The sequence below is a fragment of the Sapajus apella genome, unplaced genomic scaffold, assembly GCF_009761245.1.
Source record: "Sapajus apella isolate SASKATOON/1434 unplaced genomic scaffold, GSC_monkey_1.0 scaffold61, whole genome shotgun sequence".
In the NCBI taxonomy this organism is placed as follows: Eukaryota; Metazoa; Chordata; class Mammalia; order Primates; family Cebidae; genus Sapajus; species Sapajus apella.
In genome coordinates this window covers 6,551,966-6,569,924 of record NW_022437001.1, presented here as the reverse complement: position 1 = coordinate 6,569,924, position 17,959 = coordinate 6,551,966, and the positions used below count along the sequence as shown (strand labels likewise).

Genomic DNA, 17,959 nt, shown 5'->3' with positions numbered 1-17,959 from the left:
TTCTCCACATGAGATATTTGCTTGACTAGATGATTTCAGATCATCCAAAATTAAGGAGGGGGGAAAAAAACCACTAAAAGTCTCATTCAGTTACTAAGATTTCTGTGTTTGTTTTTCATCACTTAATAGATTTTAAAAATGCACAATTAGCCCTTTAGGAGTCTTTTATTTTCTTCCAGGCCTGATCAATCCTATAGAAGTCTTTTATTTCCTTCTAAGCATCTGAAGTCTTATTTCCTTCCAGGCATTATGCCAGCTATTTTGGGGGCTGCAACCACAAGGCTGTGGCTGTTAAAGCTTAGACAAAGCAGAATAGGCGTGAATAACAGAGAGAAGCAAAAATGCCACAAGATATAACCTATTAGGTATCTTGATTTTTCTATAAAAGTTTAATATAGGACAAAGTTTAACTAAAGATGAATTACTGCCTTAATAATACATATTTAAATCACTACACTTATAAAGCTAGACAAACTTCTTCAGAAATATTAATTTATTCAAATATATTTCCTGTGCCCCGATACATGCCAAATACTGCACTAGATACAGAGGATACAACTGTGAATAAGAAACACACATTCCCTGCCATCTAACGAAAGCTTCAATGAGATACACAGCCATTTTCAATAGTCTGTGCTAAATGCACCTTGATGGGGCAGTACCACAGGGCCCTACTACAGAAAAGGGGAAAACTTCCTGAAAGAAGGCTTCCAGTATCAATACACCCATAACTTCTTAGGAATCATTAATCTGAACAGCCTTTATTTTTTTTCCACCTAGGTGGTTCAGGCACTAAGCCATCTGTGGATTGAGGCAGTCTGTTCTACCTCCAGTGTTAATAGAGAAAAGCAGAGAAGGGAGGGTGAGGAGCACAGGCATTGAAGCCAGAGTGCCTGAGTTGATATCTTCACTACTCCTTGCTTGTGCTCTGTAGACAAGTTGCTTAATCTCTTTTTGTGTCAGTTTTCTCATCTGCAAATGGGGATAGTAATACCTGTCTCAAAAGATTAACGAAACTAACATATGTAAAGCACTGAGAACAAGAACTGACACATAGCACGCACTGGCTAATCTTACTATTTTGATGGCAAGAGCTTATTGTGATTGTGGTCATCCCTTACTGTGCAAGGAGTAGCAGCTCACTAAATCCACGCAGGGCAAAGAAACTGCCCACAGATTAAAAGTGCCTCCTAGAATTGTGCATCAGAACAGTCCTGAGTTATTCCATCCTTCTACTGTACTCTTTTTTTCCTTCTGGATCAGAAATTAGAAAAGTGCTAACATTGCTTCACATCTCCAAGAGGCTTTGTAAATCCTGAGACTAGGCTTTCCCCACTCAATGGTAAAGGACTCCTCTACTCAGCAAACAGGCTTCTAATTTAATTAACAGCTTTCCTCTTTCTCTATTGATCCCATTATTATCAGTTGAGCCTGAAGTTGTAAAACTTTATCGACCACAGGCAAACTGTTTCTTAAAGTAGGCTCTTTTTTTACCCTCTGATTTTTGTTTCAATATTTTATTTTTTATTAGCAAATAATTGTACATATTTATGGGGTACATATTTTGGTATGCACAATGTATAATGAGCAGATAAGGGTAATTAGCATGTCCATCATCTCATTTATTTATTTATTTTATTATCTTTGATATGTTTTCAAATACAATTTGAAAATAAATTTCTTTTCAAGGGAGCTACACAATTCTTCCAACAAAACTTCTGTATTTTTTTTGTTATCTACAAAAGGATGATGACATTAAGCCAACAGAATTCATGTCTCTCTTTATAGACTGACTGAGCATGAGATATTATTTTTAAATTACACTGCCAGCTCTCATTTCTCATGCCAAAATGTAACTATGTAGCCTATCCTTAAGAGCAAGTATGAAAACACTACAAAATGGTTGGCAATTAAATAATAATCAGGGAACTAGAAATATCAAACTTCAAAGGAACAAAAAGAATACATACATGCCAACAAGTGGATTGCACAAATGCCATGAGTATTCACGATGGCTTATTTTGACAAAGACTCACTGTAAACTCAAATGAGAGTTAGGTATAATCGGTCTAATGGGTTACTAGAGGGCCACAAAAGTCCAAAGCATTTTTTGTAGAATACCATCATGCATTTAAACAAAGATTAGTGAAAATAACTATAAATAAATATTTTACCTCATGTTGTTAGTTTCCCAGGCTGTTTGTCAGAGTTAAACTACCATGGTTTGCCTATTTGATAGAAGGTGTACCATTTTCAAACCAGTGTAAACTTTTGGCAACTGTAATGAGACTGAACTTCATCATAACATCTTCTCAGGGTCTGTATTTGAAGAATCAGTAAATGAGAAACACTTAAGAATAAACTCTAAATAATTCCCACAATAGGCTCTCTTAACTGGAACTAAAATGGACTTGAATGAAGGAAAAAAATATATATGCCCAATCTAGGATATTATTTAATTCTATTCTCTCTTTATTTTAGTACAGTAAATACATGAAAGGATCCTGGAAAGAGAGATGGAGAACCTACAGTTGTGGATATTACTTCAACCACAATATTACTAGGAGGAAACTGGATTATTCTCCAGCTTCTCCAGGCCCTTTTTTTTTTTTTTTTTTTTTTTTTACCATTTTTATTAAGGCTACTCCTACACTGCATTAAAAAGATACAAAGGAAAAGTAGTTCCCACAAAGAAAATTCAGACTGGGGAGCTAAATATATGCAAAAAATATATGATTAAGGGTAAGTGTCACATCATAAGTACAAACAAAGAATTGTGAAAGGAAGAAAAAACTAACTTTGACTGGGCATCTTCAACAGCTTTTTGAGAGGAACACTATATTTGAGCTGGGCCTTGACTAATGGGAAAGGCTTCAGCGACTAGATATGGGGGATGAGAAGGTCTTTATTATAGGAGCTGACACAGATCGGGTGAGCTGACCACAAGCAGCAGAAGAATTCAGCAGAAAACGAAGTCCTCGAAAGACCCTGGAGACCAAAATCAAAGGAACTGTCTGCAAGTAATAGGTGGCCAGAAATCCCCCGGAGCATATGCTAAAGGCAAAAAAGTTTGTCAAGAGAAACAAAGGAGCTGACTCAAGAGGAAATATGAATGTCAGATACACTTTAGAGTTTAGGATAATGTTTTTCAAGCTCTGGTCACAAAATAAATTTAGTGATTGGCATTATTTTTCCAAAATTGGAGAGAAGAAAAGCAAAAAGGAGGGAAATGGGAGAAAAGGAGAGGGAAAGAAAGAAGAAAGAGTGATTACACATAGAGTAACTATATTTTGGAAAACTTTTCAGTTTCTGCCTGTTCATTGTATGGAAGGAATGGAAGGAAGGAGAGCAGGCCAGCCAGCCTTCATTCAGAGGGACCTTCAAGGCCAATATCTTGACACTTGATTAGAATGCAGCTCAGCCCACTTAATATATTCAAACCATTTGTTTGTATCCAAGTGTTCTTGGCCATGAATAACATGCTTGAAAATCACATTGCACTAAGCAGGATATTAGATACTTAGAAAACATAACCTGATGACTTGGTAATGTAAGTAAAGTTTAACAGAATCAGTTCTAAAGTTTGTAGCAATGCAATACAGATTAAACCTGACTCCTTTGGCCTATACACTGTCCATATATATATATATATATATATATATACATATTTTTTTTTTTTTTTGAGATACGATCTCACTCTTTCACCCAGGCTAGAGTGTGTTGGCAGGATCTTGGCTCACTACAACCTCCACCTCCCCAATACAACCGATCCTCCCACTTCAAGCTCCCAAGAAGCTGGAACCACAAGCGTACACCACCATGCCCAGCTAAATGTTTTTGTATTTTCTTGAAGAGATGGGGTTTCCCCATGTCACCCAAGCTGGTCTGGAACTCCTGAGCTCAAGCAATCCAGCTGCCTTGGCCTCCCAAAATGCTGGAATTACAGGTGTGGGCCACCACGCCCAGCCAGCCATGTTCTTAATAAACAGCCTGATAGATGCCAAACATCTTAATATAAAAAGAGAATAAGTTGCGAAAGCATCAAGATCTATATTTAATGCAATAAAAATAGATCATATTTCACCAAAAAGCAAACAGTTTAAAGTGACAGAATATCTCCTCTCATTTACATGGGTCTAATGTTTTCTTCCAGAAAATATTTTCATCTAAAACAACCATGCCTACATACAATTGATTAAAAAGCTGAAGAAAAGACTACCCAAGATCACAGAGCTAGTTAGGCATGGAGCCAAAAGAAGAAGTTAAGTCTTCTGAGGTTTAATTTATTGACATTTTCATAACTCCATGATTTAGTAAATATTGAGAATAAGTCTTAATTTTCAAGAATAACAACTTCATAAAAGCACACAAATACTCCTCTAAAAGTATTGAGAATACTTAATACTTAATTCTCAATACTTAATACTTAATTCTCAATACTTATTGAGAATAAGTCTTCTATTTTCAAGAATAACAACTTCATAAAAGCACACAAATACTCCTCTAAAAGGCACATGCCCAGAATTTGGAAATAAAGGTAAAAATAATCAAATTCTCTACAATAAGATGCAAAAATATAAAAATTACTTAGATTAGAGTAGCTAAAAGAAAAGTTAGAAGTGTGTTATTGCTTAGATTAGTGCCTCTCTAAAAAGGAAGTCTAATATTTAAAATATAACTAATCAAAATAAACCAAATTATCAAAAAATGTTTTGCTAGTCATCATACATACAGATATTCTGATACTGAACAAGGAGAATTCTGTTGATAACACATTTTTAATGTTATATAGAACTATTTAAGAGAGATATGATACCTGATTGGTTTTGTGGCTTTTGTTTTGTTTTGTTTTTTGCAGTTCATTGGAACGGAGCTGGGATGCTTTTCCAGACTTTACTGTTTCAGAGAAACATCCTATAAATCTGTTCAGTAACCTTTATCTAGTTCTGAACTCTCAAAGTAATCTTTCAATTACTAATTTGGCTCCCCAAAGGGGAGCTATTTAATTCCCAAAGGGGCTATCTTGGGGATATCAAGTTATAACAGAAAATACTTACACAAAAAAGTAACTGGCCGGGCATGGTGGCTCACACCTGTAATCCCAACACTTTGGGAGGCTGAGGCAGGTGAATCATGAGGTTAAGAGTTCGAGACCAATCTGGCCAACATAGTGTAACCCCATCTGTACTAAAAATACAAAAAATTAGCTGGGTGTGGTGGTATGTGCCTGTAATCCCAGGTACTCGGGAGGCTGAGGCAGGAGAACTGTGTGAACCGGGGAGGCGGAGGTTGTAGTGAGCCCAGATCTTGTCACTGCACTCCAGCCCAGGTGACAGTGTGAGACTCCATCTCCAAAAAAAAAAAAAAACAAACAAAAAAAACAAACTGAAGACCTATAATGTAAACTAATAAACTGAAATTATCCAGTTTATTAAGTTTATTTAAATACAAATCATCTTATGCTGCAATTTATTGCTTATCTGTTTTATATCTCTTACTGAACTGAAAATTCTATAAATCTACTATGTATATACAGCAAGCTATTGTAAGCACACAACATGCTTTTGAATAAATGAAGTGAATGAATGAGCAAACTTAGAAGATTAAGTTCTTGTGACAGCAATAATATTGACTCAGAAAACCCAGTTATTTCATCAGTGACAAACCTCTGCAATGATGATAATGCTGATGCTTACTTGATGTGTTCCCTTACATCAAAAAAGCAATCCTATGAAATGAGAATGCAAATATTATTGCTCCTGGATGAGAAAACCAAAAGATGGTGAGGTCCAGGACTTACTGAGACCACTAAGTTAGTAATAGTAAAATTAAGCACATACTTTGATTCCAAGGCAGGGTATTCTGTGCTCAAGGTCAGACGGCCTATCAGCAAAGGTGGTAATATAGTGCCACAGCATGTTAAACTAGAGTTATGTAAATACTTCTCCCCAAGAACAGGACTGGCCCTAACGTCTGAGGCATAATCAAACCTAAAGATGGGGGTCATATGGCTTTAGCTATATAAAGAAGAAAAATTCAGAAACAGGAATCTAGCAGGGCTAACACTGTGTTAGATTAGATCTCTCGAAGACACCATTGGGATTAGAAAAGGAACCAGACAAGAAGAAAATAAGAAGTGATGAGAGGTGTGGAAAGAAAATCAGGAGAGATGAGCATCAGGGAAGCAGAAGGAATCTGGAGATGAGTGACTAAGGTATCAGTCATGGAGGATAAGAACTGAGAACTGGCCACTGGGATTGGTAACTAGAAATCACTGCTAACCTATTAAAAGGGCCCTTTTGGTTAGAGAGGTAAAAATGAAGACAATTTGCAGGTCACCAGGGTTAAATGAGAAAATTCTAAGTTACACAAAAATCTAGGGAAATCTAGGTACATTTTACAAGTTTTATAGAAGCTTAAAACAAACACAGTCAACTCTTTCTACCTCCTAAGAACTCTCGCTCAATCTGGAAGATAGGACTGATACCAAAAGGTAGATACAGCCGAGGCGGGAGGATCACGCGGTCAAGAGATCGAGACCATCCTGGCCAACATGGTGAAACCCCGTCTCTACTAAAACTACAAAAATTAGCTAGGCATGGTGGCGTGCGCCTACTCAGGAGGCTAAGGCAGGAGAACTGCTTGAACCCGGGAGGCAGAGGCTGCAGTGAGCTGAGATTGTGCCACTGCACTACAGCTTGGCGCCTGGCGATGATGTGAGACTCTGTCTCAAAAAAAAAAAAAAAAAAATGGTAGATACAGTAGAAGAGCAGAGACAGAATTTCTTGCTGCTGCTGTTGTTACTTCTGTTCTTTCATCTGTCAAAGAGGGAAAAGTAGCTGTTACTACTTCTCAGAAAGCACACCAGTCGGGAGGCTAAAAAATATACATCTGCCTGCTTGCAAGAAGGCTCAATGCTGACAATGATTTTCATACATAAGATTCCTCCAGGATGCCATTAGCCTTCTACTACAAGCCAAAGCAGTAACCCCATTTAACAGAAAAGAAAGGCAAGGAATAGAAAGGCTAAGTAATTGCTAAAGCAGAGAAAGTGACTGACAGATCAGATTTCCTTTTCACTCCTAGCCCTCTCTGCTGATTAGATCTACTCTAACTGCCTTTATAAATGTTTCAATGAATCTTATCTTAATGCATTGGATTAGCAAGACCAACTCCCCACAGATAATGCAAAATAACCCTGAAATGTTTCATGCCTCACTCATGAGTCAGAAATTGAACTTTCAGTCTCCATTTGGATTGTGATGATCTTGATCTTTCACCTTTAGCAAAAATCTCATAGCTATACTTTTAAAGTTAGTAATGAGCGCTTCATTTGCTTTCCAAGCAGATAGAAAACCTTTTTTAAATACACTCAGACTTCCATGACCTTCATCTATGACTTAAAGACTTCACCACATGTAATAATTTTCTTTGCTCAGGAGACACTCTTAAATTGTCTTTGAAGAGATTTCAGCACCAGCCTCATTGATGAAAGTAAACACACACACACACACACACACACACACACGCACATGCACACACACATATACATACTTGTTATCTTTCTTTTATACCCCAAATCAAAATGTTTTTTTAAAATGTATTTGGAATTCGGCATGACTATCAAAAGATTCTAAAATCCTTCAACCTGCTAACTAAAATATAATAAAATGCCAGCTAAATATGCTTGCATTAAAAGAAGCACACTGTTTTAATACTAGACTAGGCAAGACCACAGCCTAATGCTTCAAGTAGCAAACACAGTCTAGATCCCTAACTAGAAGTTCTGGCTGTCCCACACAGCAGGGTGGAGCTGACCTCACTCATTTTGTTTTTTTCGACACTAAAATGGAAAACAATAATTTAATAATAAAGGTCACTCTAAAACTATTCCACCATTTGCCTATTTTGGCGAAGCTTATAACATGAAGTAGAAATTCTGAATACTGTAATATCACATTAAATGTAAGCTTCTCAAAGTCAGGCACCAGATTGTCAGGTCTCAGAACACAATACCCTAAAGCATGGTGCCTTGGCATACTGAGTACTTTTGAGCTGAGAGAGACAAGAGGTCCTCAAAAGCAAGATGGTCTCCCTAACCTTCTCCTGCCCTCGTCTCCTGTCCCTCTTTCTCTTACCCCTGAATGGATCATAGAAACTAGAATTCCTCTCCCACTAGGTGGATCATAGATAGCAGAAAGGTCACTCTGACTTCCTCCCTTCTCCCCTGAAGATCCTCATGTGATAGGTGTCCTGTCTCACACTCAGGGGAAAACATGTCTTACACAGAAAAGAATCTGAAACACCCATGTCACCTAAAATGCTGGGTAAGTAAATTTGTTATGCTTTTCTCTTGTTAATGTGTCATTTGTTATAGGGATGTCAGCTATGACCCTTGTTATGGGTGAGCAAAAGATTACTTTATCTCCCCTGTAAGATCTTATTATCTGTATTATTCTCTACGGTAGAAAACGGCGTCTTAAAGTTGATGCTTAACAACTGATTGAATACTGTATTCTATTTCTAAAGCTGAATGGTGGACATAGAAGCACATATTGTGCTTTAAACTGTGTAAATGTGTTGTACACACTTTTTGTAGCTATGATAGATTTCATAATTTTAAAAAGAAGGAGATTCTTGAGACCCATCCACTAAATATTCTGATTCAATACATCTAGGGTAGCTATAAAGAATTTAAGTTTACTTTTCTATTCTTTCAGGTAATGCCAGTGCAAGTGATCCCTGAAATCCATTTTAAGAAACAAGCAATCAAAAAACCACAAATAAACATAAATAACATGCCTATAGTCAGTGCACTGCTCCTAGTGGTAAATGTGCCTATTTTCATGGTTTGAATTACCAGACTTGGTTTTAAACACAGAAAACCTAGAGTTTAAATATTACTCACAGATCTGACTGAAGACTCCTTCCTAACTTGCCCTAACTTTTATCTAAGATGATTCTTAATGCTTTTCTTTTTCTTTTTTCCTTCAGGTATTTGAAGGCAGACATTCCTTAATTATATTTCTCTTCTACTTGTTTTAACATCTAGGCTCTCAAAATTTTGCAATTATATAGCTTTGCAACTTTACTTGGAAGTTAAGACTTCATATTCACTCCACATTAGGCAATGGCTGTTAGCTGAATTCCTCCTTTTCTCAGCATGCAAAAGAAGCAATATGGAGATAAAACAAGACAATGCCTCTTTCCCAAACCCTACCTTTCTTGCTTTTTCACTAAACACCAGTATAAATAATAGAGAAATGAAATATTTCTACAACACTATGAAAAGCACATAACTCCCTCTCCAAACATAGGGAATAATTTTCTAGTTTCTTTAAAAAAATCTTTTTCTTGTATAAAAAAAATCTCTGTGATAGTTATTGTAAGGCAGAAGTAACTTGAATTTAAATACAATGATTCTCTTAGAAAGTCTCATCAGGTTTAAAACCTGTGTAAGGCTTTCGGAGGGAAAATCTTCAAATTTTTTTTCTCACAGAATCTTATATTTAGAACAGAAACTTAAACTAAACAAATATATATAGTTTTAAACAATGAATAAGTGTTTCCCTTCCAAGTCAAAATAAAATATAAAACATTCTGATTTATCTTATTTTTGGCAATAAATTTAGGATTGACCAACTTTCATTACTTTTTTTTTTTTTTTTTTTAATCTTGGCTCACTGCAATCTCCACTTCATGGGTTCGAGCAATTCTTCTGCCTCAGCCTCTCTAGTAGCTGGGATTACAGGCATGTGCCACCACACTCAGCTAATTTTTGTATTTTTAGTAGAGATAAGGTTTCCCCATGTTGACCAGGCTGGTCTCAAACTCCTGACCTCAGATGATTTCCCCCGCCTTGGCCTCCCAAAGTGCTGAGATTACAGGTATGAGCCATCATACCCAGACTTATTACGTTTTCTATTACCTAAAAAGGAACTACAACTGCATGCACACTCACATACACACAACCACAATCATCACCAGCTGGACCATGATAAAGCACACTCTATAATTTTGTAATTTTGAAAACTTATGTTTAAAATATTCAAATGAATAAATAACAATCACAAATAAGAAGCTGACCGTGTATCTAGTATTTAAATAAAAATGGTTTAAAATGTAAAAGCCACAAAAAAAGACTGTTAGTCAGCTTTACTACTAAACAGTCTCATTTGTCTACCTGAGAAATATACTGGCATTTCAGTGTATTTATATACATCACTATGCACATACATTGAGTTCCTTCTCTGCTAAAAGTTATTATAAATTCTAGTTGGCTTACTGAAACAAAAACCTAAGTTTTAAGAACAGATTTCTATTAACTAACAAAAAGTAATAAAGTTACTTCTTGCCAAAGTACAACCCATGACAAGATATTCTGGTACAACAATTTTACTGAAAATCATTTAAAATGAAAGGTGTGCGAGTAACAGAAACAAATTTCCTCCTAAGGTCTACAACAACTTTGCAAAATAAAAATAATCATTTCAAATGACACCATTACAACTGCATACATTCCCAAATCATTAAAAACAAATATGGTATACAACCATACACTTTATTTAGTACATGAGAGTACATATTAAACATGTATATATTACATATAAAGAAATATATAAATATACATGAGTATAAACTAAATGTGAAAAAAGCAATAACACAAAATCCTGAAGGAAAACATTTTCATTTATCATAAACACCATGAAGAACAGTTTGCAAAGACAATGCAACACAGAAATATGCCACAGCAATTCTATTGCTGTGTTAAAACCTATGTGGGTACAGAGCTGCTACATGCAAGTCAGAGCAGGGAATCACAGAAAAGCAGAATCAGGGTCCTCATCAAATGGTAGGTGACAGTGGGCCCAGCTTCTGGACCTTTTCATTACATGCATCAACAAATTCACTGTCCATCCTTAGATTACATTCTTTCCAATGTATTATATAAAAGATTAACCTTCTTTCATATTTACTTCAATAAAAATCTATATTCACTTATCTAGTAACATTATTTCAGAAAAATATTAAACTTTTCAACTACCTTTTCTTGCAGATCATTTTCTCGTACAATCTGGTGAAAATATGAAATAGTCTACTCATAAGAAGATAGGGCCAAACTGTACTATGAAAACTTCATTTCTGAAGCTTGATATTGAAGATTTATGAAAAATTGTATCTAATACCTCTGGTCTACAAAAATGTTTGATAATCATGAAGCTATATAATATAAACATTTAAAGAAATGGACTAACACTTTTAGAAAACAAAGGAGATATTTCTGAATTCAACATTATTGATAAGCAACATTAATGTAAACAATTTATCTATTGAGGGAATAAATATGTAAGTAGACTTTAGAAGAATCTAATGCTGTATGTTACTGTTAAGGATATGGATGAAATGTGAACTTCGGCCAAAAGTTGAGAACAAAAAGGTTTTTTGGCCTCTTAAATCAATTTAGCCTACACACCTCTTAATGGAATTACATTAGATAAATCATATTTATCTCTAATCACAGTAGAAAGAAAACCACAGTGCATGCTAGTCTAAAACTCCTATACCTCCTGTATCTCACTAATTATATGGCAAATGGAAATAACTACCTGACATAATGAAATCTTTGGTTAAATCCAGCTATCTGCCAATTTCATTCCTACACTAAGAAGCTAAATGTGCCTTTGAGAAAACACACAACCACAATGCTTGGCTTCATTTTCAATGTATGTCTACGCATTTCAGCTGGCTCCTTAGTCCAGCCTAGCAGTCCTGCCGTACTCTGAAGTTAACTCACTCTCCTCATCTACATGGCAATTGCACACTTTCTCCTCCCTTTTGAAACATCAGTACTACCCACCTCAACATCATTCTCATTAAAAGAGACCAAGTGCACCCCCTTCTACCCATCTACACACATCCATATTCACACACTCTGCCATCCCTTCTGTTATAAATAAACAGCCCAAGGTCCTACTGAAAATCATACAACTAAATACCATTCTCTCTCATTTGATTAAATATATTACTCTAGCATACACACTCTCTCTCATATCAATAGTTTCCTCTCTACTGTACCATTCTCATCATGATACATACATGCTGTTATTTCTACATTAAAAAAATTTCTACCCCACATCCCCTCTTAATACAACCTCCCTTTCCCCTTTCATCACAGAGAACCTCAAAGCAGTTAACTCTACTTCTATCTCGAATTCTGCTCTTCCCACTTTTTTCTTGAGCCCACTCCAAATAAGCTTTTGTCCCAATGCTCCACCAAAACCACTCTGGTCAGGCTGCCAATAACTCCATGTAGCATAATTCAGTGGTTAATCTTCAGAATTTACCTTACACAACTTATATCAGCATTATTTTACACAGCGAACCAGACCCTCCTCCTCAAATGCTTTTTCACATGGCTTCCAGGACACCTGGCTTCGCTGACACAGTGCTCCCCTGTTTTTCCTGCTCTCACTATTGATGCTTTTCTCCATTGCCTTTGCTGCTTATTCTTCATTCCCTTGATCTCTTAATGTTGGAGTGATCCAGGGCTCTATCCTTGAACCTCTTCTCTTTTTTATATCTATGCTCTCTCTCCAAATAATCTCATCCAATTATGGCTTTAAATACATTTATCCACTGATGATTCCCCAATTTATATCTTTAGTTCAGACCACTCCCTTAACTACCAATTCTAATATCCCTAATTCTTCATTAGCATTTCCACTTGGATATATATGTTGGGCATCTTAATCCATCAAAAACCCAAACTCTTGATCTAAACCCATATGGCTGACATTACAAGTGTTCACTAATGTCCAGTTCCCTTCTCCGTCGGGGCACATAAATGACAACACATGGCAAGGCCATAAGACTTATTCTGGCCAATTAATGTGAGCAGCACTGCCATGTATCACTGTCAGCCTGGGCAGTGGAAAGCCCATTTGTGGTTCTCCAATCTTTCTCTCTGCTGTGGCAACTGAAAATGTTGTGTGTTCCATCCAGGAGGTAGACCTACAAAACGGTAGAGTCTCCAATCAATCTGGAATCTTGCAAAAGACCTTCCCACTGACCCACATGGGACAGGTACCTTGAACAAGAAATAAATGTATATTTTTAACCACTGAGATTTTGCAGTTCTTAGTGATCCCAGAATAGCCTAGCCTCTGTAGGCTAAGACTCCCCAAACCTGTTCTCACATAGCATACTTCTCCATATCAACAACCTTAACCTTTCAGTTGCTCAACCAAAAACCTTAAAGTCATTCTTGACCCCTCTTTTTCTCTTACACCCAACATCTAATTCATCAGCATATCCTGTACCTTCAAAATATATCTAGAATCCAATCACCTTTACTGCCTCCACTACCATCCTGCTCTTCAAAACACACTGGTAAAAAAGAATAAGACAAGTCACAGACTAGGAAAAAATATTGACAAAGAAAGTATCTGATGAAAGATTTATATCCAAAATATATAGAATTCTAAATGGTCATCAATAAGTAAACAAACCACCCAATTTAAAAAAATGAACAAAAGAGTTAACAGACATTCCACCAAAGACATATGAATAGCAAATCAACACATGAAAAGATACTTGATATCACTGGGAATACAAATTAAATTAGAAGCACAATGAGATATCACTATACCATATTAGAATGGGAAAAATTAAAAACACTGAAAATATAGTACCAAATGTTAACTAGGATGTAGAACACTGGAACTCTCATTCACTACTGGTTGGAATGTAAAACTGTGTAACCGCTTTAAAACATAGTCTGGTAATTTCTTTAAAAGTTAAACATACATATGTAGTAAAAGAACACTTGTATATTGATAGAAATGGTTTACATCAGAAGCTATTTATAGGAAACTTATAACTATTTGTAGATGATTCTTCCTTGGTTGAAAAGTACTAAAACTTACACCTATCGGATGATATACCCATTCCACTCCTAGGTATTCCCAAGGAAATGAGGGTAATATTATATATAAACTTCAGATTTCTACATGAATACTCATAACCAAAAATTAGAAACTGCCCAAATTTCCATCAACAGGTGAATGGATAAACAATTTGTAGTATATCTATACCAAACACTACTTCTCAGCAATAAAAGTTACTGAATTATTAATGAACACAACATAGATGAATCTCAAAATAAGTATGCTTAGTTAAAAAAAAAAAGAAAAGATTAGAAAAAAAAAGCACACACTGTATGATTCCATTGCACAAAACTCTAAAAAATGCAAACTAATCTATAGTGACAGAGAGCAGATCAGTGGTTGCCTAGAGAAGCCTGGGAAGAGGGGTGTTGAGGACAGAAGGAAGGAATGTCAAAGGGATGTAGGAAACTCTTTGAGGATGTATATATGGAGATGGATATACATATGGATATGTTCACTATCTTGATTGTGATGATAGTTTCACAAATGTACACATATGTCAAAACATTAAACTGTTTATGTTTATACAGTTTGTTATATGTCAATGATACTTCCAGAAACCTGTTTTCAAAAAGAATGTAGCAGGTATTCAATATTTTTGGAAAGCATAAAGTGGATGGAAATGAAATAGATGTTGAAAGCAGAATCCTAAGAATGAACTGAAGTGGAAACCCATTATATCTTCCCTCCTTTAATAGCATATTTTTTTCTAAATGAGAGAATATAACCAGAAAAGAAGAAATAAGCTATCACAAATGAATGTCCCTCAGTATACAGTTGTAGGGCCTTTCAGCCAAGGAAGAATCCCCTATAAGAAGCTTCTGCATTAGACAATTGCTACCCCAATATACAAATACAATTATTGTGTCACAGTCCCCTAGCAGTTGAATAATCTCTTTGAATTAATCTAAGAAACCTAGCCTAATTTCTTCTTTTTATGTCATCTTCATTTGTCATTAAACATATTGAACTTTTCCCCATCAATTTAGTTTGTTGAAAAATTTTTAAGAATGTAGGAATAGCCATACTAGATGTCTCCAGTCTGCGAATCTTGGATGAAAAATGCCTTTCCCAGGTTTTCTCTGTCCTTTGTCTCCCAATTTTCCACTGAGATAAAAGAAAAATCACCATCTCTATGTCACTCATATCCCTTGCTCTTTTCTTTGAAATCCGAAATTCCACCCATCATAATCAATTTTATCATCATGCTAGTATGTGAGTACATCCCCTTATTTCACAAGCTGCTATGGCTAGGAGTCTTCGGCAACATCACCCCTTCATGTTCAAAACTATGATATAATTTTGAAATAAAAGCACAGCATGCACTTATGTTAAATAAGTTAGGCCCATGACTCACCTCATTTCCACCAACTGCCTTGGTTAAAATCACTGCAGAAGACACAGGCGGAGGCATGCAACCTACTGTCTGCAAACTGAAAAATAAAAGAAAATCCAACTATAAATAGTTTTTTAAAAATCCTAGACAGCTTTCACTACATTCATTCTAAAATAGCAGAGCTGAGCAAATGAAAATAAGAGCATATTTATTGATGCACAAGTCCTGTTGAGTTTAGACAATTCTACGCAATGCAATGTGCTTACAAGATGCTGCAAATGTACAGGTTCTAATTTCTTATGATCTTCCATAGGCTTGAGTGAGTCTATTTTAAGTTATTTAAGCCCTCATCATACAATTCAAAAAGTAGTCAAGGAATAGTGAGTGCAGTCATTGAAAAATAACCAAAATAGCTAATCATTTGGTAAGTGTATGTAATCTTAGGTTATTTTTAGGTAAAGTAAAAAATACTTACCCTACATTTTTTTGTAGAAAGTCTCTTGGTAAACTAAACCTTCAAAACCACTTCCAAAGTTCAAAAATACTTAATAAGACACAAGCTTATATCTTTGGATTACTTTCTATAAAACAGCAGTTTTCAAACTTTAATCTCATAAAAGATATTTTAATATTGTAATAACATTATAGAAACAGGCATGACACAATCATATACTTCTTGCATTCAGATTCTGTAGTAAATTCTAGTATCTATTCTCAATTTGGTTTTTATTAAATTATGTGCACATGCCTAAGATCATGACAGGTCTTTTCTCTTAGTTTAGGACAGAAAATAAATTGCATAACAAGCAAATGAAACTATGAGTAGTAAACTTAAGTACTATAATTTTTTAAATTATTTCAAAAGTCATATAGAATATACCTTCTGGAGAGAACAAGTAGCTGGTCTAAGTGGAAAGTGTATATAGGGCATAGAAGACACAGAGTATCTGACTTAGATTTTGAATGAGTATGATTAAAGGTTACAGTTGGCCATTCAACAACACAGATTTGAACTGAGAGGGCCTACTTATACATGAATTTCTTCTGCCTCTGCCACCCTTGAGACAGCAAGACCTATTCCTCTTCTTTAATCCATTCAATGCAAAGATGACAAAAATGAAGACCTATATAATGATCCATTTCCACTTAACGAAGAGTAAATATATTTTTCTTCCTTATAATTTAAATAGGTTTCTTTTCTCTAGCTTAATTGTAAGAATATAATCAGAATGAAGTTAAGTAACTCACAAAGCCACCTATCTGGGGTAAAACTTTCATGGGTCAAAGACTTACCTAGGCCTCTCACTTCAGCCTCTCTATCTCCCCTACCCCCAACACTAGGACAGATCCTCTCAGGCATTTTCAATCTTTCTAGCTTTTTCATCCCTCCTCTTCTGGCCCCTTCCCTTCTATGTACAAAAAAGCAAAATTCTCATATCTTTAAAAAGACAAAAATTTTGCTTGAACCCAGGAGGCGGAGGTTGCAGTGAGCCAAGATCACACCACTGCGTTCCAGCTGGGTGACAGAGCAAGACGCCATCTCGAAAAAAAAAAAAAAAAAAAGACAAAAATTTGCCAACTATATGTTGAATACATATATCTTCTATGGGTAAAATCCTACAGGAAGGAATTATAAGAAAGAAGTAAAAACATTATTCCTGCCTTCAAGGAGCCAGAAGAGTCAATGCACAAATGTAGATAACTAATAGCAAAATGAGTGGTGCCACCTCCTCAAGATACACCTACTTTTCTCACTGTGACTCATTTTTGACCTTTAAAAAGTACCTGCCTCCATGGCCCCACTGATCATTCTCTTTTTACTTCTCTGAAATGAGACTTCTGCCCCCTCTACTAGTAATAGTAACCTTAAAGTAGCCAGGAATCTCTAAATCACCAAATCTGGCCTCTTTTTCCCCATATTCATTCTGCTTACATTCTTACTTCTCAGAGCACTTTAATATTTAGCTTCCATCTTTTAAACCAGCCCATTCTGGGTTGTTTGTTGGTGGTGGTGGGTGGTGGTGTGTTTTTTTGTTTGTTTGTTTTTGCTGCCTCTCCTGCCATCTTTTCAATCTTATTTTCAATCTGTAGGAATACTTTCAAGTTTATATTTTTTAGCCCTAACTACAGTTCCCAAATTTGTAGCTGCCTATGACTGCCACCTTAAACTAAGCATGTCTAATATTGTATTTATATATTTGTTTGCCAAGTTTATTGAGATATAATTGACAAGAGAATATTGTATAAATTTATGGCATATAACATGATGTTTTGACATATGTATATATATATATACACTGTGAAATTATTACCACAATCCAACCAATTAATGTATATATCTACTCTCTTAGCAGTTTTCTAGTTTATGTTATTAACTCTAGTCACCATGCTGTACAACACATCTCCAGAATGAATTCATATATTTTCTAAAAAATAAACTTCCCCTCTGAATTTACATATTTTTTGGTCAACGGGACCATTTTTTTCATAATAATCCAGTTTGAAACTTTGAAGTTATACGTGACTTCACTTGCTCCTCAAAAGCAATCTGTCACCACAACTAACTTTCCATTCTCCTCCATGACTATTGCCAGTGTCCCTGTCCAGATGCTTCTCAACTAATCTGGACACTTACAAAGGCCTGTTCAATGTTCTCCCTACCTCACTCTGTCCCTTT

At 35.7% G+C, this 17,959-nt stretch overlaps 1 protein-coding gene across 8 annotated transcripts in view; it reads right to left on the bottom strand.

Annotated features, from left to right (window-relative positions):
- SLC10A7 (solute carrier family 10 member 7) overlaps positions 1-17,959 on the bottom strand; it is a 265,111-nt gene that overhangs the window by 230,999 nt on the left and 16,153 nt on the right. For 6 of the 8 annotated variants that reach the window (XM_032246445.1, XM_032246447.1, XM_032246446.1 and 3 more), the window contains exon 4: positions 15,304-15,379. In XM_032246445.1, coding sequence (XP_032102336.1) covers positions 15,304-15,379 — 76 coding nt within the window. Of the gene's footprint in view, positions 1-6,502; positions 6,569-15,303; positions 15,380-17,959 lie in introns of those variants that run through there. The other 2 variants (XM_032246450.1, XM_032246452.1) reach the window with 2 other exon arrangements.